The sequence below is a fragment of the Podarcis liolepis genome (assembly GCF_965112155.1).
Source record: "Podarcis liolepis genome assembly, chromosome: 9".
NCBI lineage: Eukaryota > Metazoa > Chordata > Lepidosauria > Squamata > Lacertidae > Podarcis > Podarcis liolepis.
In genome coordinates, this window is record NC_139564.1 from 77169660 (window position 1) to 77193752 (window position 24093).

General features: G+C 42.4%; 1 protein-coding gene across 4 annotated transcripts in view; it reads right to left on the reverse strand.

Moving 5' to 3' along the window:
• PEAK1 (pseudopodium enriched atypical kinase 1) overlaps window positions 1–24093 on the reverse strand; it is an 83368-nt gene that overhangs the window by 25393 nt on the left and 33882 nt on the right. For 3 of the 4 annotated variants that reach the window (XM_083460679.1, XM_083460677.1, XM_083460678.1), the window contains exon 2: window positions 7267–10488. In XM_083460679.1, coding sequence (XP_083316805.1) covers window positions 7267–10379 — 3113 coding nt within the window. In that variant the 5' untranslated portion in view covers window positions 10380–10488. Of the gene's footprint in view, window positions 1–6336; window positions 6483–7266; window positions 10489–24093 lie in introns of those variants that run through there. The other variant, XM_083460680.1, reaches the window with a different exon arrangement.

A 24093-nucleotide genomic window follows, 5' to 3' on the forward strand; every position in this document is an offset into this window, starting at 1 on the left:
TTCCTCCCCTTTCTTTTTGACAAAAAAGACAGGAGCACCCCCCGAGGCCGTGAACTCTCTAATAAAACCTCTCTGCAAATTCTTTTGCAGGAACTCCCTCAATGCTGCAGATTCTAATTCCGACATGGCATATATCTTGCTTGGTGGCAACTGTGCTCCAGGGACCAGATCTATCTTGCAATCATAGGGCCTATGTGGCGGAGGTTTATCCGCTTCTTTTTCACAAAAAACATCCCGATAAGCAATATATTGTGACGGAATCTCACTCTCATTCCCCATCAACTTCCCTTCCACCTCTGTTCCCATTACTTCCACTGAGATTTTTCCCTTTTGCCCCAAACAATGTGTCATACAATAGATTGAACCAAAAACCAAAGACCTTTGATGCCAGGCAATCACCGGATTGTGACGATTGAGCCAACTCATGCCCAGCACCATCGGGTGCCCAGCTAGTTTGGTCACATGAAATGCCCTGGTCTCTGAGTGATGACCCATATCCATTCTCATTGGTGGAGTCTCGTAAGTCGCTTCTCCTGACAGTAGCGGTCTGCCGTCAATTGTTTTCACTCGCAGTGGGAAATTCAAAGGTAACAAAGCGATTTTGTGTTCCTGTACCAATTTCTGGTCTATGAAATCTGCTGACGCTCCTGAGTCTAACAGCGCCTCTACCTGGACCCTATGTCCATTGGGTAGTTGTAGTTGCACCTTCACCATTAGTCCTGGAATAGGTGGTTCCGTGTGAGAGCCTTCTATTGCTTCTCCACCCGGCTGCAAGCTCCCATTTCCAGCCGGGGACATTCGTTTCCCTGATGGCAGTTCCTTCGGGCAATTTTCTTCTCTCATGTCTGCTCCAGATAGAGACTCCCATCCTTTACGATTGCGACATTGTCGTGCTAGATGCCCTGGTTTTCCACAGACGAAGCAACGTCTTGTGTCTCTTCCTCTCCCTGCATTTCCTCTTACTATGGAAGTGGTAGTCACTGGGAGGGGTCTGGCTGCTCCTAATTCCATGGTCTCTGGCCGCTCTCGTCCTGGCATGTTACCCGCTCTGCTCTCTGTACTTTCAATAATATTCTTTTCCCGCCACCGTGCTCGCCATTGTTCCTTCTTTTCACTAGCCCTCCGTTCCACGCGTAGGCTCAATTGCAGGCACGTTCGGACCAGAGAGTCCAAGGAACTGGGTTCTGGCATTTGGATTGGGCCAATTGGTCTAAAATCTCATTATTCAGTCCTTCCCTAAAAAGGGCTGCAACTGTTGGGGAATTCAGATCCCATTTTAATTTCTGCACCAGCAAACTAAAGTTGGACCAATAAACTCCCACAGTGTCCTTTCCTTGTCTCATTCTCAACAGCTGCCTAGCTGTGGTTGTTTCATGTGCAGGGTCTAAGAAAATCGTGTCTAGATACTGCAGAAAAATTTGTTGATTTCCTAGGGCAGCATCCCTCCTAGATATGAGGGGTATAACACAGTCCTTCGCCCTCCCTTCCAAGAAATTAATCACATAAGCAACCTTCTCTTGCTCAGATTGAAATTCTTTATCCCTTATCTCTATTATGTAAGAAATTTCTGTCTTGAAAGCCATGTATTCAGAGCTTTCTCCCTTGAAGCTACGTGGACGTACAGTAAATGTTTGACTCACTCTATCTCCACACGTCGATTGCAGCATGGTTCTATGTTCTCCCAGTGCTGCCGATAGTACGTCGACTTGACTTTTCAACTGTAAGTTCTGTTGCCATAAGTCCTGTAATGTTAGCTGGAGCCCTGGGGTTTCTCCTTGCCCAACTGGCGCCACAGCTCCTTCCATTTTGGCTTCTCCTTCTTTACTTATAGTGAAGAGGCGCAGAGCAGAAGGTATTCTGTCAGGACTGGTCGTTGTCCTCTTCAGATCACCACACAAACGCTTCTTGTTCTTTTATAAAACTTTTTATTGCGTATTAACAAAACATTCTTATAAATGGTTCTTAACTATTATTCCTCAGAGTCACTTCTTTCAGCTACCTTCTGAGCTCTGCTTCTTGGTGGCCAGCCACTCTCAAAATGGCGAAGGCGCCCTTCCCTTCGCTTTCCCGCTCTTTTTCCTACCCTCCTGGCTAGAGCTGGCCTGTATCTCCCCTCCTCCCAATCTGAGCTAGAACTGAACCCTTGCCTTTCCTGGGAACAGCCGGTCCCTCCCTGTTGTTCCTCTGGCTCTCTTCTGTTAGATTCACTGCTCTCCTTCCCCCCTTGGGGAATGCTTTCTCCCTTTGGGAAACTGGAATCTTCTACCTCTTCCCTGACAGAGGGCCCAAGGAGAAGGGGACGACAGAGGACGAGATGGTGGGACAGTGTTCTTGAAGCTACCAGCATGAGTTTGACCAAACTGCAGAAGGCAGTGGAAGACAGAAGTGCCTGGTGTGCTGTGGTCCAGGGGGTCATGAAGAGTTGGACATAACTGAACGACAAAACACCAACAGTCTCCAACAGCTTTTGTTGACATCATGTCAGTTGGGACGCCTTTTCACTTTGGCCCAATCTCAAAGGAGATCCACAGCAAACATGGTTGTTGACTGAGGCATTCTCAAGAATGGAGTCCCAATAAAATCCAGCATCCTGCCTCCCCTTTCCTGGCAAAGTATTCCGTCTACTTAGTACTGTCTAAGACCAAAGCAGGCATTTAAAGATGTCTGTGGGTTCACGTCACACCCTCCAACTTCCATCAGAGGTTTTAAGGGGAATGCTAGCCCCCAACTGTCCCTCCATATCTCCATTTAAGCCCCCCAGGGCTCCAGAGAGCCCAGGGGAATGACTTTCTGTGCTTGCTACCTAATGAATTGTCAGTTATTTCTAAAACACTAACTTATGCACACAATCTTGCTCTAACCAACCTGTCTGAGATCCAGGTTTTATAAATGGCTGAAGATTTACCTATGAAGCTGGAGGAACAATCAGAAAGGGATAGGAGGCAAAGATTTTGGTCTATGAGGCCTACCGGAGAATCAGGAAGAGGGAGACATGGTTCAATTCATTATTGATTGGCTGTTCTCCCTGAATTTTAACATACCACTGTCCTCCAATGACACAGAAAGAGGACATGAGGGAGGCAGAAGCAGAACTATGCTAATTTGCTTTGAACACTACAGGCTCAAAGGCTCAATTTTCAGAGCACTACAGAATGTTAGAAACCTAAAATATGGTGAAGCTACCACTGAAATATTCCAGGATATCAGCCTGGCCACAGCTCTCCACCCTTACACATCAGCACTAAAAGAAGTGGGCACAGTATATCGACGGGGCTTCCTTTTAAAGCTGATAGTCCAGCACAAGGGCAAAACACGGCTTGTGGGTGATAACCAGCAGCCTGACAACATGCTGAAAGAGCTCCAGTCCCAAGCAGCAGATGGCACTCCCCCCCCCAGCACCTCTCCTCAGCTCAAGTCTGCAATAGCACCGTCTCAGGCTGGACAATCAAGAAATGCAGAAAGAAGGAAGGCAACTGCAAGGACAAAGTAAGAAATTTGTTTTGTTTTATTTCCTTATGTGTGAAAAGGATCTGGACTCTGCTCTAACAAGTGCAACAGTAAATGGTAAGAGCCCTTGTCCCAGGCTGGGAAGAGAAGATGTGAAGATTAGCAAGAAGCCCCTGCCTGTTCCGCTAATTGATCCTCGGTACCAAGGGAGGGATCGCCACCACTCCTATGTTCCTGATGGCATCCAGGAAAGCCACCTGAAGATTTGTGTACATAGCTTTCAGTTTATGCCGTTTGATTTTCAAGTTAGAAGTGATGTATATGATATTTATCTCTTGTTTTGATGTATTCCTTTTTTATGTGGTAGACCAGTATTGTTTGTTATTGGTTCTGTTTTGTTTACTCATGGATGTAATGCTATGGAAACTCAATAAAAACTGACACGATTGCCTCAAAGCTAATCCAAGTACAGTCGTACCTTGGTTTTGGAACAGCTTAGTTCCCGAACGTTTTGGCTCCCGAATGCCGCAAACCCGGAAATGACTGTTCTGGTTTGAGAACTATTTTTGGAAGCCGAACATCCGATGGGGCTTCTGATTGGCTGCAGCTGCTTCCTGCAGCCAATCAAAGCTGTGCTTTGGTTTCTGAACGTTTTGGAAATCAAACAGACTTCCCGAATGGTTTCTGTTTGACTTCCAAGGTACGACTGTAAGACAGAATTGTGAAGGCTGCAAATGTTAAAGATTTGCAGTTTACATTTCACATAATTTCCCCCCCTTCCCCTAAAGTAGCAATGAATGGAAAAAAAATCTGACAACTCAAAGTATAACAAATATAGCATACACAGGTAACAAAACTATATGGCAAGAATATACACCCCATAAATATAAGTGCAGTATCATGAGGTTATTCAGTTCTGATTCTATTTGCACAGATAATAATTTCTAGAAATAAGTTACTTCAAACACTAAGCGTGCAATACTATATACATTTACTCTACTGGGTTCATCCAACTTAGGATGGAAAATGCTCAAGCATATCTCAGTGTTGGTACTGATATTTTAAGGTTAAAAATCAGTTTTAAGGTTAAAAACCAGTTTCTGTGATGTCTTATTTCAGTAAAACATGGTAATTTAAATTACCATTTCCAGCAGGGTAGTTATGTTAGTCTGTTGAAGCAAAACATAACAAAGAGTATTGTGACATTATAATGACTAACAAATTTACTATGCCACAAGCTTTTGGGGACCAGAGCCTGTTGGGAGTGTTGTGGGTATCAAGGAGTTAACACTGTGTGAAGTGGAAACGCTGACTCAGGCGGTATGAGTCAGCATCATGAGTGGTGGGGCACTGCCTAACTGATCTATAGCCAGTTAGGATAAAGACAGTGGTATCTTGGTTCCCAAACTTAATCCGTTCCGGAAGTCTGTTCTAAAACCAAAGCATTCTAAAACCAAGGCACGCTTTCCCATAGAAAGTAACGCAAAATGGATTTCCAGACTTTTAAAAAAACACACCCCTAAAACAGCAATTTAACATGAATTTCACTATTTAACAAGACCATTTCTGGGTTAGGGTTAATTTTAGGATTGGGTTGGTGTTAGGGTAAGGATTAGAATTAGGGTTAGGGTCAGTGTTGTTTTATGTTTTCTTGTGATTTTGATTCACTTGTGGTTGGTTTGCTTTTTTCAGTTTGTGGTGTTGCTGCTTTTTCATGAGTTGCAACTTTGTTGGCTTTGTGGATAGTTTCAGTTTTAATTTTGAATGCCAGCTGGGGAGCACAAAGCCTCCACTTCCCAGCGGAGAGATCCCTGCCCCCACTCCTGCTTGCACGGGAGTAGGAGCTGGATGGGGCCAGGGGCAGAGGAAGCCACTCGGGTGCCTGGGGTGGTGCGCCCAGAGGTGTGGCGCACTGCGGGGCCTCTGGAGTCTACCTGCCTCCTCCCACTCAACCGCCCTACAGCTGGGGGGGGGGGGAGGCAGTGGGTGGACCATTTGGGCAGCGCGGAGCCTGTGTGTGCTCAAGCCACCGTGTCTCTCCAAGGAGAGACCCCCTGCAGGCCCCGCGGTGAGTGCCGCCTGGCATTTTGTCACCCCCCTCAGTGGTGACACCCAGGGCAGCCTGCACCTACCGCATCCCCTTCCTCTGCCCCTGAATGGGGCAGCTCAGCTGAGGAGCGCCTCCGCTTCCCAGCTGAGAGATCTCCACCCCTGCTCCTGCTTGCATGGGAGTAGGAGTTGGATTGGGGCTGCTCAGCTGGCGAGGCGCAGGCTCCATCACTTTTCCATCACTGGCTGCGTTCACCTCAATAGAGAAGTTTAAAGGAGCATCGTGTGGCAATGTGGAGACAGCCTGACAGCTGCCTCAGCAGAAGTTTAGGGGCTCTCAGATGAAGCTGCTAGGCTACCTCCACCTGCGCCACCCCAGCAACTATTCCGCCTGGCTGCTTTCAGGTGGTGCATGGGCTCTGATGCTGAGGTGGGGGCTCCTTTAAACTTCTCCCCTCAAAGGAGAAGTTTAAAGGAGCCCCCAGCCGAGAACCCCTCATTGGAAAGTGTGACGGAGCCTGCACCTCCCCATCTGAGCAGTCCGATCCAGCTTCTACTGGATCTCTCAGCTGGGAAATGGAGGCTTTGTGCTCCCCAGCTGAGCTACCCCATCCAGCTCCTACTCCCATGCAAGCAGGAGTGGGGGCACTCAAAACGGAAGTGTGGCACTGAAAAAGAAAGTGTAACACTCAAAACGGAACAGTTTGGATTCCGAAAAAAGTTTGCAAACCGGAACACCTACTTCCGGGTTTGCAGCATTCAATTTCCAAGTTGTTCATGAACTAAGCTGTTCGAAAACCGAGGTACCACTGTGGGTATGGCTGACTCCCCCTGCTGGCTTCTCCCGTGTATGTGATCCCTCCTGTGTATGATGATTCCTGGATGTAAGAAGATTGCTTTATGATGATGCAAGACTGCAACTTGAAGGAAGTCTACTTGAAATACAGCTTGACTCCTGAGTGCTTCATGGGGTACTTTCCGTCAGTCTGAATAGTAATAATAATTTAACAATAATTTTAGGCCACTCTGGGTGGCTTCCAGTACATATAAAAACATAATAAAACTACCAGGGACAGGGCTGCCCTCAAGATGTCTTCGCAACAGAGCCCACTTCATCAGATGCAAAGCCTCTTTATACATTTGATGAAGTGAACACTAATCATGGAAGCTTATAACATAATAAATTAGTCTGCAAGGTGCCAAAACTCATGGTTCCCGCCCCTCCCCAGCAAGTTAGGCCACGGTTCTGCTCCCTGTGTACAGACAAGAAAGAGGCTCTATATACTGATGCATAGACCCCTGCCATTTAATCCTTCATCACCATCACCATCATCTTGCTGAGAAAATTAACTGACACACTCCTCTCCATCCTCCTACCCATGTTGGGCCACTACTCCTAGCTCTCTTAGGAGCACCGTGTGTGCTGGGGTGCTTCTCATAAATAGCTCCACATGCTGCACTGCACCTGATGTGAGGCTGGCATGGAAGGGGAGGGTTAGGGTTCCATGTGGCGTCTCTCTGCACTTTATTCTCCATACACAAATGGAGTTTTAGGCAGTTCCACCAAATCTACTGAACACTGGTGTGAAGGAACACACTGTTAATAAATAGATTCCCAAAAACTTTGTGGCATTATCATTAATGGAAATGGCTGTCTAATGAATTGTAAACATTATGTGTACATTTATTTAGCAGCCTTTAAATTTCTCACTTTTGGAAATATATAGCAAGGTGCATAAACTGTCAAGTGAAACCTTTATCTATTTTTACCTGAGAATTTCCTTTGGAATATTAGGTGGTGAAGAATGGCTCTTTTCTTCCAATACCTCTGAAGACTTCTCCCTCTCGTCTCTTTCGGATACCACAACTTCAACTGCTGACTCTACTTCAGTCTTGTTTCGATCAGATTTTGCCTCCATCTTTGCTTGTTCACATTTAAACATAAACACAATTGAGGGTTTCTCACTTGAATCTGATTTGGACTCACTGAACCAATTATGCCGTTGAACAGGAGGAGGTGGAAGCATATGAATGACAGTTCCATCAAGACCCACCAGTTTCCCCTTTTCTCTTTCTCTCTCTTCCTCATCATCAGTCTTTCTGCGACGAAAGAAGCTCTTAAATGATATCCAACGCTTGGGCTTTGCATCAACAGCTCGTCTACCTTCGGAATGCAATACTGATTCAGCCTCTGTTGATCTTATGGGGCTTGTGGGTTTGGTCCAATTGCTGAAATGTCTTTGCAACACTTTGCTGGCATGATATGGTGAAGACGTGGAACGAGGAGGAGGAAATGGGGGAGTCTGTTCAGTTTTGGGATTTGTGGTATTCTGGGAGGCAGCCACTGGCTTTGAGGAATAGGCAACTAGTGACTTGGACAGGGTTTCCTTAGGCACCATTTCTGTGGAATTTCCTGCTTCACTCTCAGGACTAGACTGTGTGGTAAAGAGAGATTTGGGCCGCACTGGGACACTTTCACCTGTGTCTGCATCAGGAGGCAGAGAATACAATTCTTCTGCACTGCAAGACTTGGGTCCAGTCTGAGGTACTTCTGGGGGAGACTGTGGAGGCTGGATAGAAGCCACAATTTGTGATAGTACTGTACAGGCATTTTCCCTACTTCCACTACATATCTCCTGTGTCTCTTCTGTTTTGGCCACAGGATCATGAAGAGTTCTTGGTATTTTTGTTGGGGAGCTGTGATCAGAGCTTTTGGATGAAGTCAGACCTTTGCCAAGACAGCTGTTGAACTCCTGAACCTTCTGAGCCACAGAGCCCAGTCTTCTCTCAGAGCTATTAGTTAACCCTTTAGCCTGGGAGAGTTCAGTAGATTTGCTAGTTATGTTTTTCAGAGCGGCATTTTCTGTTTCTATTTCTTCATATGTGTGGCTGATGACACTTGTGGTTTTATCTTTTACAGAGAGCTCTCCACTAGTCCCTAGAAAACTTTTATAGATTGCTAAATTGTCATATGCATTGGGATTGATTACAATAGGAACTTTGATTGCATTCTTACAACTTCTAGCATATGTTGGCTCATCATGAATAATGATTGGGAAGGGTGGCATGCCAGCATTATTGTAACTATTGAATTTTATTTCAGACAGGTTAGGAGATTTAACAGGGATTGTTTTTGTAGAAATATTGGTTGATGTAGGTGAAGCAGGAGCAGATTTGTGAATGTTCTTCCTCAAAGGTACAGAAGGTCCTGGTGTGTTGGGAATTAGTTCCACTTTAGGAATCTTTTGCCGTGGGCTTGTACTGGAGGTCCAAACTTCCTGGTATCTGACTGCACTAGATTTTTTAAGATTGGTGTTCACTTGCCCAGATGATGCAGAATGAGGCGCAACCTTTGTACTTAGTGTATCGTGTGAATTTGGATTAGATAGGGTACTTTTTGAATCACAGCTTCTCGTTTGATTCTCTATACATTCATGGGTCATGGCTGCTGATACATCCACAATTGTGTATGGCTTGCATATGGGTTGTTCCATGTTTACTACCCTATAAGGTTTTGCTTGTTCTTCAACGGGGAGTAAACTTGCAGCTGGTGCTTGACTTGGCATACCTGAAGGACTACAGCAGTCTTGCTTATCACTTTGAACAGCAATCTTGCCATCCTTTTCTTCCAACCTAAGGGCAAGCACAGCCTTATGAGTCTCCAAGGTTTTGGTAGGAATTTGAGGGTTTTTAGTTACAACTGTCAATTGCTGATCATCACAAAAGCTTTTATATTCTTCCTCAATTAATTTGATATCTTTAGGAGTGCCTGGAGATAATCCACCATTGCAGAGCTTTTGAGAAGAACTGCTTGCTGTCCCAGAGCGAGACTCTTCAGTCAAAGAAGAGTCAGGAGACATGGAATCAGATGACACCATGCTTTGCATGCTTGCTTGCCCATAAAGAATCACAGTGTCATCTCCATAACCATTCAAAATTTCATCATAGCTATCATCATAGTCCACAGCACAAATCCTCTGGAGAGACTTGTTCCTTAAAGGCACTGTGTTCCATTTTTTGTCAACACAAAATCGGACAGGTGATAGCGTATTAGCCCTAAAGTTAGCAAAGCGTGGCTGTCCCCTCATGCGAATTTCCATTGCCAGCAGCTCTTCATCACTTTCATCCCAGCTCTCATGGTCTTCATGCATATTGCCAAAAAGCAGATCATCCTCACTCTCATCCTCACTGGAGAATTCTGGGTAACAGAAACGACCACCTTCATTACTTATTACATCAGTGCTTCCACTCAGAACAACATGCTTATTTTGCGAATCCTTCACGGCACCCAACATGCAACTTGGAGGGACCTTTCTTTCTAATGACTTTTTATAGCAATTGTTTATTCTTCCCAAGAATGCTTCCCTTGAATTAATTTCAATTCCTGTTAGAGAAGACGACGTGTCCAAGCCTGCAATTTCCTTCAACATTTCTGTCAGTCCATTATTGTTGCTTGGAGCTTTACCTACACCATCACTATTCCCATAAGGCCTATGAACATGACCATAACCTTCAATTTCTTCTTCATTATTATTATTGTTATGTGGTGTTTTTTTCAAGACAGTCCTATTTTGGTTCCAGCCTGCAATTGGCTTGTTCTCGCAAAGATCTTGTGGGCTGACCTCGCCACATATACCCTGTCCATCTACTGTCATCATGGTGGGTTTCACAGCTATAGTGGGTTTTTTTGCTACAGGAGGTCGAAAATTTCCTGTATTTTTAGTACGTTGGTTGTTGCTGTGACTTGCATTGATTTTCAGATTTGTAGGGACGAGAGGTTTTTCAGAAGCTGGAGGCAGTTGGTGCAAGTTTTTTGGCTTGAAGCAGTTTTTACATTCACCAGGTTTCCAGACATGTTCAGTGAATGCATTGCAAGCAGACATTTTCCCAGGGCTAAGCACCTGACTCTCAGAAGTTGTTCAATGCATGGTAAGATCATTTATTTGTTATCTTGCTTGTTCATCTTGTCTGTGTAATCAAATCCTGGTCATCCTAAAAAAGAAGAAAAAATGGTCATAAATGATCAATGAGAAGTTAGTTCCTACTCAAGAGGTTATGTCTCCCAACCTGTAGAAGAAGGAACTTCAGAAGTTCTATTTACCCTTCCATCTTTCACCCAAACTTACTTCAGAGGGTTATTGTGAGATGAAACAGGTACACAGAGAACCCAGAGAAAGGGCAGGATAACAAAAATTTGTTTTAATATAGGAACAAACCATCACTTTATCAGCCTTCCCTAACCTGACATGACCATGGAATACATAATCCCAGCAAGAAGTACGATTTGATAAACTAACACTAGTTAGTTAGTCAGTTAGTTAGTTAGCCTATAGTGCAGATGGGACTTTAAAGTAGTCACTACTTTAAAGTAGTTACTGTACCACTTTAAACAGTTATGGCTTCCCACAAAGAATCCTGGGAGCTGTAGTTTGTTAAGGCTTCTGAGAGTTGTTAGGAAACATCTACTCCCCTCTAGGAGCTATAATTTTCAGAGTTGCTTAAGTCAGTCCCTCCTTCCTAGAACTCTGAGATTTGTAGCTAAGCGACATTGTGTGTTGTGTTGTGTTGTGTTGTGTTGTGTTGTGTTGTGTTGTGTTGTGTTGTGTTGTGTGCTTGCTTCAATTGCAACCACATGGAGGCTGTTCCATGTGTCAACTATCTGTATGAGGGACACCCATGTAGTACCAGTGATTTTCAACCAAATCATTGTCTCCTCTCACTTTGCTTCTGATCACATGATTAAAAATGCTGAAACTACATAAGAAGCTGTTTATACAAATATATATTGGATGGAGCAGCCTACAAGCAAGTTGTCTTTTAAGCAACTGCTCACAAAGCAAGCTGCCTTAGAGAATAGTCAATCTGAAAATTAACTGCAATTTGTTTTTGTAATGACTAACCTCAAAGGAAAAAAACCAAACATCAACTTATTTATGTCTAGAATTGTGTGGAAAAACAGAAATCTGCTTGATTGATTTGAATGAATATCACTTGAGCAGAGAAACTTTATTTATTTAGTGAAAAAACTATTCTGATGTTGATTTAGTGGCTGTCTCCTTGTGTGTGGATGTTATGGAATGCACACAAATTTACTGTAAATTGACAACTACATTACTAAATTGGATTTCACAAAATACAATACTGTTCAGAATATAATGGCAGTTGGCCTTTATCACACTGTGGCATGCAGCAAGTACAGGTAATGAAATCAGGTACTTATCTGTCACTCTGCATAAATACGAGATTGCTTTATAGTAAGTGATACTGTTAATTTTTATACTCAATAGGTAACCACTCCTACCAAACACCAGATGGAGCTGCAGTATAACACAAGATGAATGTGGTGGTTCCCTCACTGCAAGAAGTGAAGCTACAGAGAACCAGGCAGAGGGCCTTCCTGGCAGTGGCACCCTCCCTGTGGAACGCCCTCCCATCAGATGTCAGGGAGATAAAGAACTACACAACTTTTAGAAGATATCTGAAGGCAGCCCTGTATCAGGAAGCCCTTTAATGTGTAATGTTTTATTATGTTTTCACATGTGTTGGAAGCCACCCAGAGTGGCTGGGGCAACCCAGCCAGATGGGCAGAGTAATAATAATAATAATAATAATAATAATAATAATAATAATAATATTAAACAATAGTAACAGTAGTAGTAGTGGTAGTAGTAGTAGTAATAATAATAATAATAATATCACATGCAAGCCTTGGTTCACTATTTCATAAACAATCTTATAAGACAGTAGAACATGCATACTACTTTTAGCTGTTGCATACAAGATAATATTGCACACAATTACTGTATAAAACAATATGAATATAAGGTAGGCAAGTATGTTCTATATATTCTTGCTTCAAAAGTTTAAATTTAAGAAATTGCTTCCCAAAATATTGAAGATAATTAGGAAGACAGTTGAGAGAAATATTACTTTGGCTATCACCTGCTTTCAAGTAGCCATTGAAAAGCTTTTATCTGTTTAAAGCAGTGTCAGGAGACTAAAATGTCTTAGAAAATACACTAGCATAACCACCAAAGAATTTGAGTTCACAAGGTTTTTAAAGGACTGGTTGGCTTATATGTATGTGTTCTTTGCCTTGATAAAGCAGCCTTTGCTTCAACATCTTTAGAACCACTGTTTTCTACTAATCAGACTGTGGCAAAATGATGCCTTCCACTGGACTACAAATTTTAAGACAGGTGCAAAAGCTTAAGTCTTTTATGATCACCACGTTAAAATAGACAAAATATGTGTATTATGAGCAATGGGGTGTGGAGAGAGTATAGGATTATTTTATTATTAGGCTTTCTGTCAGTATGCCTTTTACCATGTTTTTACTATGTTTTTATCATTGATGTTCTGTAATGTGTTTTTAATGTTGTACACTGCCCTGGGATCTTTTGATAAAGGGTGGTATATAAATTGAATAAATCATAATAAATATTAATTAGTTTATTTTTGGGTTGCTGTTTTGTTAATGTTACAATTGTTTTATAGATCATAGATGCTGCATTGATTTGTTAATCATAAGACTTTTGCTTTAATTGTGATGTTTAACTTATTTTATAGTTGTTGCTTTGTTAACAGTGTTTTTATACATTGTAATTGTTTCACTAATAATTTGTTAATTACTCTATATGATTTATGTTGTATTGGTGATGTTCTTTTATGTTCTGTCATGTTACTGTTATTTATTATTTGTAAATTGCTTTGGGATTCATTTGAATGAAAAGCGGCTTAGAAATATAATAAATCGGATCAAACTGCTTTCTCATATCTAGGTGCCAAACAGTACTAAATGAATTGAGACAGACAGGAGAGAGGACTTAAAATCAGAGTCAGTTTGTGGGATGAATACTTTTCATGAACACCCTTTGTTATTCATTAGGTGCCCTAATTTCAGTGGTGCTGATAGAATATTTCAAAGTGCTTTAGTTTTATAGCATTAAAAAAGCCTATTGGTATTATAGACAACGGAAGACACTAATGAATTAAATAACCTGAAGGCTGGCAGAGACAGCAAAAGAAATCCCTTGACAGTCCCCTTTGATGACAAACTTCCCTGTTGCTCAAAAGGGTAAAACCAGTTGCAAGCAAGCAAGCAAGTACACAGCAAAATAAGAAATAAGCTATTTGCAAACAATATCAACATGAATGTGGTCAAATTGTAATAATGCACTGCACAAAGTATAAGGATAGGTGTGTAGAGAACAAAAATTTAAAATTCTTTCATTGGGTTATTGGACCTTTCAGTGCATTAATTTGTGAAAGTTTTTTGTGTAGATTTTATTAACTCTAATGTAGGAAAATGTAGTCTTCCGAGACAAGAGTGACCTATGGTTTTGAATACCAAAAAAAAGAGTAAGACTGAGGAAAAAGTGAATACTGATATTTTAACTTCTTCCTGTGATACTAAAGACATCAAGGCAAAAGCTAGGGGGGAAATAACTACATTATATCCAGGACACACACACACACACACACAGAGAGAGAGAGAGAGAGAGAGAGAGAGAGAGAGAGGAAGCCTGAAATCTCCACTTGCTTACAAGCAATTTCTTATGTTCACTTCTCTTGGTATTAACAATTTGTCTAATGAAAGAGATACATGCAGCCTCTTTTTTCTTCTATGTATTTCAGGCACTATTTCTTTGCTCTGGCAGGTCCTCTTCCGATGTGTGCTGTCTGAATCACAATGAAGACCTCCTACACTAATACTTTATACCAACATAATCCAGTTAAAAGGAACTTAATTGGTGTGCACTATTCCCTGCAATTTCAGCATTCTAAAAATGAATAGTCTCCATAAGTACCAGATGGTGACATGCACTAATTAATCAGGCCAGCTCAGTGAATGAGCCTATTAAAATGAATGTACCTATTAGGCATGTGTTTTCAATGCTCTCTGCTGCAAAAGCCTCCCTTTAAATGAATGCCTGATTCATTTAGTGAGCAATATAGACAAGTGTGTGCTACAGTCATCTGAGTGTGCAATGGCGCCAGCCTATCAACTGCCTTTATATCATTAGATGCTTCGTGTCAAAGCATGGTTTATGTTGTTTTTCTTCTACTGGGAATGTGGAACACTTATCGTTTCACCTGTTTGGGAGGAGTTTGCCCACTATCAGCATACTCCAGAATGTGCTGCAGGCACCACAGCTCAACCCTGACAGCTCTTCATAGAGCTAAGCTAATCATTATTTCACAGCAATAGGAGGCAATTGTGAGAGTTTTGCCTTTCATCAGCACTTCTAAGAAAAAGAGAAACCAAACTATGTTTCACCATACTGCATTCAGGCCATTACAAAATAATCAATTAAGATTTGCCCATAAAAAAGCAAATATTGTAAGAATGTATAAATCACAAAAGGGTGCATAAATGTAAACGTCCTTGACAAATCTTCTCAATGCCTAATTTATACTACATGCATTTCATTCTATGATCCACTTGCCTTCTATCAACAAACACTTTGGGTGTTACCTACAGAAGCTTTGTGAAAATTGTTTTCCATGCTTGCAGATGTTGTTGAAACCAAAGGGTACTTGTGTTTCCCAAAATGACCACATTCAGGAGCTCTCCAGATTGACTGAGAACAATGTGCCTTGATATGCTCAGGTGTTTTAATAAAGAATAAATGATTGCATGGGCCACAAATCACTCCAGAAAATCACTGACATGAATATAAATATAGAATATGTGATGGTGAAGGGAATATAACTCATGTTGATGCCTCTGAAGTAAGCTACTACATTTATTCCTATGCAGTGTTCCAAGTGGGGAAAATGTCTAAATGCATCTCATAGGAGCCTTCTCTTTATAAAATTCATTGAATAATTTCTACATTCCTATGGCTAGAGCAGGCAGTACTTTGGGTGATATCCAACTTAACTGGTCTACTCTGAGTATGACTAATGTTAGGTATTACCCTTTGTATTTAAATGCTATTTACACACATCAGTAAGTGTCATAATAAGTTATATATTGTTAACTAAACTAACATACAGTACATAAACTATTACAATTTCTTCCATTGCTTCTGTTATAAAACTGAGATATAAATAGTTATAACTATTGCAGAGAGCAAGAAGAACCAGTGAATGAATTACTTCTTTTTAGATTATTAATAAAGGCTAACATTAAGTGAATGGGACATGAGTGGCGCTGTGGTCTATACCATAGAGCCTAGGGCTTGCCGATCAGAAGGTTGGCGGTTCGAATCCCCACGACGGGGTGAGCTCCCATTGCTCGATCCCTGCTCCTGCCAACCTAGCAGTTCGAAAGCACGTCAAAGTGCAAATAGATAAATAGGTACCGCTCCAGCGGGAAGGTAAACGGTGTTTCTGTGCGCTGCTCCGGTTCACCGGAAGTGGCTTAGTCATGCTGGCCACATGACCCGGAAGCTGTATGCCGGCTCCCTCGGTCAATAAAGCGAGATGAGCGCCACAACCCCAGAGCCGTCCGCGACTGGACCTAACAGTCAGGGGTCCCTTTACTTTTACGTAACATCAAGTAAAGTAGTAGGAATAGGAAAATGAAAATGGTAGAAATAAATCTCTCTTTAAAAGACAACAATGGAAAGCTAGCCAATTCAGGTAATATAATGGAGATGAGGGACACAGTCCAGTGGTAGAGAAATGCTTTGCATATATAATGTTCAGGATTCAATCCCTGGTATCTCCAGGTGCCAAGAAAATAGCTCTGCCTGAGACCATGAATAACCACAGCCAGATGGGATAGACTAGACTGGGGGAGATGGGCCAATGATCTTACAGCACAAGGCAGCTTCATGTTTCAAGAGGACCTCTTCTTACAGACGGGGGAAAACCATTACAGAATGGAAGCAGAGAGAGATGAAAGGAGGATTGTTGCTTATCATTAGAGGTGTAAAGGCCCGGGGGGGGGGGGAATTGAAAATATTCAGAGGGAAGTTTGTTCTTTCCCCCTTCAAAACCTTTGTCTTTTTCCAGAAAAAGAATATGTATTATGAAATGTGAAACAGCAGAGAAGCTTGTTTCAGTCTACACAAACCTTCAATTTTTAGAAGTCCATGATAAATATTATGACAAATACGAAAAAGCTGAATAGTTCAGAAAAGAAGAATGATTAAATTTCATGTAACATTCATTGTCTCTCCCCTGCCACACTTTTTCTCTGAATATTTCATTTCTGCTTGATACTGAAAGACTGAAAATTAATGTTTTCAATATTCATAATACTGTATTTTTTGCTCCATAAAATGCACCTGACCATAAGACGCACCTAGTTTTAAGAGGAGGAAAACAAGAAAAAAATATTCTGAATCAAATGTTGTACTAAACTATTTAATAACCTAATGGTGTATCATAATAATGTTTCAACCATGTAAAGTGAACAGCAGTCAACAGTGGCAGTAAGAACCATCACTGTCATTAACAAATGAAGAAACTTTTAGAAGACATCTGAAGGCAGCCCTGTTTAGGGAAGCTTTGAATGTTTAATAGGTTATTGTATTTTATTGTTCTGTTGGAAGCCGCCCAGAGTGGCTGGGGAAACCCAGCCAGATGGGCTGGGTAATAATAATAATAATAATAATAATAATAATAATAATAATAATAATAATAATAATTTATCCCCTAGTAAGGAGGGCAGCCAATGGAAATATATGAGCTTCCCATGTTGAGTCCCTTAGATCAAAGGACTGTATGGTTGGCCCTACACAATTATTTTAATAAAGCCAAAAGAAGTGGGACTTTCTTCCTTTTTGTTCCTTGCCGAGAGCTCTGGGGGCTTTCATATTTGGGAGGAATGAGGGAGAAATCCGATTCAATTCCCATTTAAAGTCAAACCTACCTAATTGACACCTTCGTACACAACACAAGGACCAAACCACAGCCACACTTCAAATTTCCCATTTCTGCAAAGGAAGGCACTACTGTCCCAGCAAGACCAGTGGCGAAGGGAAGGTCTTGTGTGGTGGCACGTCGCCTGTGGGGATGTGGGACGTCGCCCACATGAGCATCGTCCCAAGGGGGTGGTGTGCGTGCGCCCATCAAAATGGGGCGGCCAAGCACGGGGGAGGAGGGATTACATGGTTCCCGCTGTGCTTGCTTTACACCCATGTAAGCGGCTCTTGTCCCGCTTTGCTGCTTTAAAGTGAGCCATGGAGGAGGGAAGGAAGGGGAGCCATGGCTCCCGTCCATCCCTCCTCCGTGCAGCATTTGCTTCATAAGATGCGCAGACATCTCCCCATACTTTTTAGGAGGGAAAAAAGTGTATCTTATGGAGCGGAAAATACGGTAATTTTCTTTTTTTACTATACAGTGGTACCTTTGGTTACGAACTTAATTTGTTCTGGAGGTCCATTCTTAAGCTGAAACCGTTCTTATCCTGACTTCCGGGTCAAGCGCCGTCGACTAATGGCGGATTTCCTCTGAGCTCCGGAGGGAATCGGCTCAGTAGAGGACGGGTCCTGCCGCGGCGGTGACGCGGGGACCCTCAGAAACCACAGGCGCTGAAGCCTGTGGACTTGGTGACTCGGCGGGCACCATTTGCGCCCCCGACCCGCGAAGGAGCCTTTTTAAAGGCTGCGGAACGGGGGGCGGGGAGTGGCGTGGTGCTGAGAGTAGACCGCTTCTTCTATGGAGTGAAGCCGCAAGCCATGGCTGGAGAGCGCTGACTTCTTCCTTTGATTATTTGGACTCTAAAAGCAACACCCTGTGAATAATACGGAAATTGGAACTAAAAATTTTTTCCCTTTTGAATTTGGCACGATCGGGTGAGACGCTAAAAGGAAGTCCGTCTCCCCTTCATGTAGACAAATTAAAGCAAGAACCGGATAACTAAGGTCGAGCGATCTTTCTTTTTTATGGGATAAAAGTTATTAATTTCACGACTTGGCATTATAAGTATCTGTGCTGGAGGATAAGAGTTGACGTTAAGTGCAACCCCCCGGGATCCGGGAGCGATCCACGAGAAAGCCTGTTGAGGAGATACAAAGAGTTTGACAGCTGTCAAACGAGCTGTCAAAGTTGGAAAACTTGGAAAATTGGTTTCTGTGATTTCTGCTGGTTATTTTTGTTATATTTGGACTTTAAACTGTTAAAAATAAAGAAGAAACAGAAACAAATTAACTTGACTGTTGGACTAAAGTTGGAAGGAATATTAAGTAACTAGAATCCCTCTAGAGGGAGTATTGAGACATTACAATGGCTGCAGGTGGAAAAATACAGGCTGAGCTGGACAGAATGTTTTTTCTATTGGGAAAGTTACAAGGTCAGAGTGAAGCTTTGGCTACAAATGTTACAACTTTGAATTTTAAAGTAAACAAACTTGCTGATTGTGTCAAGGACTTGACGCAAGAAACCTATGCAGCTGAAAAAGAAGAGATATGTGCTGTTTCTGAGGAGCTGAAATGCTGCAGATGAAAAAGGAGAGCCAGAGGCCTGCAAAGATGGACTTTAATAACAAGACCTGGATGATGAGAATTTGGTTTGAATTACAGAAGGAAGACTGGAGGGATCTCCCTATTGGGAGATCTGAAGACCTATGGATTACAAATTTGACCAAGGCGAAAGTTGGAGCTTTTGGGACATTTGGGACATTTGGACTTAAAAGCAATAAGAAACAAGATTCGGGCTCCACTTCTGAATATGGAGGTCTGGTTGGAAGAAACATAGATCTTATTGAGACAGAGCCTCTCTGAAACTCGATGGCTGATATAAAGGACTACCAACAAAACCGGCAGAGAGGGACTGAGAGAGATTTGAGGGCCTCGGACGTGAGATCTCCAGGCTGATAGCTGATAGATTGAGAGATATTTTTGGGATCGAAACCGGGAAAGGGGGGGGTGAGAGTTTTGGAATCCAAAGGGTGTATAACTATATGTTGCGTTTTTTTGCTGTTATTTTGTTTTGTAATTATTATAAAAATTGGGAAATTCGTGGAAGGGAATTTGGGTCGACTTTAGAAAAGGGTTTATGATGAGTATTGTGGTTTAAATTGAGGTCCATAAGTTAAAATTGGTCAATTAAGATGAATTAGGTATAATATTAATAAGGTAAAAGTTGGGGATAAGAACTTGCTAACTATTGGAATTGGGATACAAGAAGGGGAGGTGTGGGGAAGTCAGTGAAAGATGTTAAGAAAATAAGGATTTGAAATTATACTTGTTATTTGTGTCGTGTCGTGTTATGTTTGTCTATGTTTTTGTGTTTGTCTTAAAAATTTGTGAAAATTCAATAGAAATGCTTTTTTTAAAAAAAGAAACCGTTCTTATCCTGAGGTGTGCTTTTGCTAACGGGGCCTCCAGCGTGCAATTTCCGTTTGCATCCTGGGGCAAAGTTTGCAACCAGGAGCAGCTACTTCTGGGTTAGCGTGTTAGGATATTTCCGTTCCACCTTAAAAGGGAGCAGGCTTTGAGAGTCACAGAGTCTGCGCATGTCCTATTCACAGGATGTTTATGTTCTGATGTTCCTTTCGTTTTCCCAGTTTGTCGAAGACACTGACTCAGAACGGTCATGTTTTTCCTTTGTTCTGTTCAGCGTTAAATAAACTGTAATTATGCTCTTCTGCGGTGCGAGCTTTTGGCTGTGTTTCTGCTGATAAACATTGTGCACAAGCCTGGAATGTGGCAATCTATTTCTAAGGCTTCGTGTCGCTAACTGCTGGATCTGCCTGTCTACGGGAGATCGATGGACGTCCGGCAGACGGCTTGGGGCCATGATGGACTATATCTCCCTGGCAGTTTCCCAACATAGCGGAGCTTGTAACCTGAAGCGTTTGTAACCAGATGAATTTGTAACCAGAGGTGCCAGTGTAATGCTGATGGTTTTCTCTGTTTTTATTGCCCACTCCTCATAAACTGGCAAAGCCACATAAGTGCTAGGTTCCTTCTTCAGTTCAGAAGCTTGTAGCTCCATTTGCAATAATTCTTTAAAAAAAGGAAAAGAAAGAAATCCAATTCACAATTATTGTCTGAATAAACTGTACTTTAGAATGTATGAACCACCTGCTGGATCGGGCCATTGACCCATCTAGTCCAGCCTTCTATTCTCACAGTGGCCAACCAGATGCCTGTGGGAAACCCTCAAACAGGACCTGAGTGCAAAGGCCTTCTCCCCCTCCTGTGGTTTCCAGCGACTGGTCTTTAGGAGGAGACTGACCATGGAGGCGGAGCAAAGCCATCATGGCTGGTAGCCATGGATAACCTCTATGTGGATTAGGTATACACAAGGACTAAAATGAGTTGCTAGGCAGTAAAGACACCCAGTTACACGTGTCTACATAGAAATGAGACCAGGCACTTCAAAGAGTGAAGAGTAAAAAGGCACTTCAATACAGCATGGCATATTCCCGTGCCCAGATATACAATTTCCTTACATAGCTTCCAAGGAAATCCCTTGGAACATTTTTAAACATACTCCAGGGCACACATATTCAGCTCCTTCAAGTGCCAGCTAAGTAACCGCATGCTGACTGGGAAGATGACAAGTTTGAAAGCTAGTCACTACTTGTTCACTGTGTGTCAGAATACTAGTGTTCCCAAAAAGGGAGCAATGATAATAGTAGCGAACACCCAATTGATTCTAGATGATAAAATCATTGATACTGAACATTAGCAGAATGTGATATATATATACAAAGCCTCTTCTAAACAAAAAAGCTTGCACAATTATTCCTCACCTACTTGCAAAAAGTATCCCTGATGAGACTATCACCTACAGATAGGTAGCCGTGTTGGTCTGCCATAGTCAAAATAAAAAAATTCCTTCCAGTAGCACCTTAAAGACCAACTAAGTTAGTTCTTGGTATGAGCTTTCGTATGCATGCACACTTCTTCAGATACACTGAATACCTGTTTCAGTGTATCTGAAGAAGTGTGCATGCACACGAAAGCTCATACCAAGAACTAACTTAGTTGGTCTTTAAGGTGCTACTGGAAGGAATTTCTTTATTGAGACTATCACCTGATACTGGTGGTATAATGGATGTAGCATTAGGTTTGGACGTAGGGGAACCCAAATTCAAACCCGCTTTTTGTTAAATGTACAGTGGGGCTCTTTTATAAGAGACGTTTAAGAAAGCTGCTTCTCCAAAGCAGCCTTCCCCAAGCTGTTCTACAACTCCCAGCATCACTGGCTTAGCTGGCTGAGGGTGATAGGACTTTTACAAAACATCTGCAGGGTATCAAGTCTGGGAAGGCTGCCTCCCATTGTTTATAAACAGGAAAGAAATAAAGGTATTGTCATGACCCCAAAGGCCAGCAGTGACCTGGACCCAGGCCCAGAGGCTAAGGGATCAGTGGTGCCAAGGAAGGTGGAACAGGCCCAAGAACCACAACTGAAAGAAAAATGCCCAAGACCAAGATGGCAGTAACATCTGGACTGAGACACCTCAATCCAGGTCTAGCAAAAGGCTAGCATACTTACTTCCAAAAGCCTCTCACACCACAGAGCTGGTGCAGTAGTATAGGCAGAGTGCTCCCAGGATGAGCTCTTGGAGAGAAGGAGTGCTGGGAATCCGAGCCAAATGCCTGCCCCACAAGGTCTTCTACCTTTCCAAGGAGGGCGAGGCAGGATATCAAGGCATTAAAGGCTACAGTCTGGTCTCAAGAATAGTTGGAGCAACTTGCTTATTAGGAGTGCTTGGTGATATGATGACCAGCTTACCTTGCCCTATGGTGCTCTATGAACTTCTTCTCAGAAGCAGAATGGTATATATGTACATTAGAGGAAGATAGAAACAATTACTCCTCTTCATAATAAATTCAGCTCTAGATGTTTTGCTAGTTGGCCAACTTTGCAAGACTCAAAAACCACAGAGAGGGAATGTGTCTCACTCTTAGTTATAACTTAGTTAAAACTTTTAGAAAAAACAATTGGTATTTTACTGAAAATTGCTAAACTGAAGATGGGAAGAGAGAAACTGGACTGAGTTTATTCCCTGTTCAGTAAAGCAATAACGTCCGTAATATTAGTCCTGATTTGTAGTCATAACAACATTATCAGAGAAGAGGCTGTTCCAGCAGAGTAATATATAGTATTTGTATTACAATTCACTTGTTTATTTTTGGCTTTGATAAAAAAAGATTATTTTTGTTATGAATAATCACAGAATGATTTACTTTTAGATGATTCTAACTTGCTCCACTTAGTTATGGCAGCTCTGAATGATTAGAAAATCTTATTCACATGCCAGTCACACATATGTACTTGATAGTTTTGGCTGGGAGAGGGAGAAGAAAATGAAAAAGGTACTTTAATTTAAAATGCTGATTTACTATTAGAATTTCACAACAAATGGCCCGTATGAGTGCATCTATAATAACTTGTGCAGGCAAAAATTCAAAGATTCTCAAACATGCTAGCTTCTAATTACTACGACCCATTGAGTATCAAGTAAGAAATATTCAGCTATTCCTACATATAGTTTTATGTTAGCATGCTTAGGAGAAATACCACTTCATGCTTGTGGATGAATTCATTTCATGTTGTTTTTAATGGCGGATAAGTAAATGCCGGTTAGCCAGAGTATTTCCCAACACTTTATAATCTCAGGGCTACTTCAAACACTAACAACTTTACTTCACAGAAATTCACATCAAGTACTACTTCTCAGGGTTGCTTCAAATGGAGTGGTGCCCCACAAGACGAATGCCTCGCAAGACGGAAAACCCGCAAGACGAAAGGGTTTTCTGTTTTGGAGGCGCTTCGCAAGACGAATTTCCCTATGGGCTTGCTTCGCAAGAAGAAAGCCCATAGGGAAATCTCCGGGGACCTCTTTTAAATGCTGGTGGTGGGGAGCAAAGCCTTCCCCCCCCCTCCGGCCTTCAGAAGAGGTCCAGGAAGGCCGGCGGGGGCCGAAAGGCTTTGCTCCCCACCGCCAGCATTTTAAAAGCAGTCCGGGATAGCAGGGAAGCGCTTCCCGCTATCGCGGACGGCTTTTGAAGGCAGGCGGGGGGGGGGCAAAGACTTTCGCCCCCCGCTCGCCTTCAGAAGAGGTCCAGGACCCCCCTCCCCACCTTCTCACTATATAGAAGGATCTGGCAACTTCTGTTTCAGTGTATCTGAAGAAGTGTGCATGCACACGAAAGCTCATACCAAGAACTAACTTAGTTGGTCTTTAAGGTGCTACTGGAAGAAATTTTTTTTATTTTGACTATGGCAGACCAACACGGCTACCTATCTACTACTAAAATCTTAGGTGCAGTATGCTGCACCCAGAATTCATAAACTGCTCATGCTAATGAAATTCCCTTTTGCAAAACGTGCCCAGTTCTATGTGAGTTTTGAACATTCTTTTCTTGTTGGATTTGTCTGGGTTATTTGTGGGGCATAGGAATTCTTTCTCTTTTTTTTCAAAATATAGTCTGGCCCCCCACAAGGTCTGAGGGACAGTCGACTAGCCCTCTTTTGCTGACCCCTGGTGTAGCAACTTCCTGAAGCATCCCTGCCTTTAGCACAAGGCCTGAGGATTCAGGGTCCAGCAACTGGAGGAACGTGTAGCTACGCTCCAAAGAATTAGAGAGCTGGAGCTCTTCTTGGAAGCAACAGAGCACACCGTCTCCACCAAGGAGGAGACAGGGGACTCCCCTGAGAAGGAGGCTAGTTCACCAACACAGG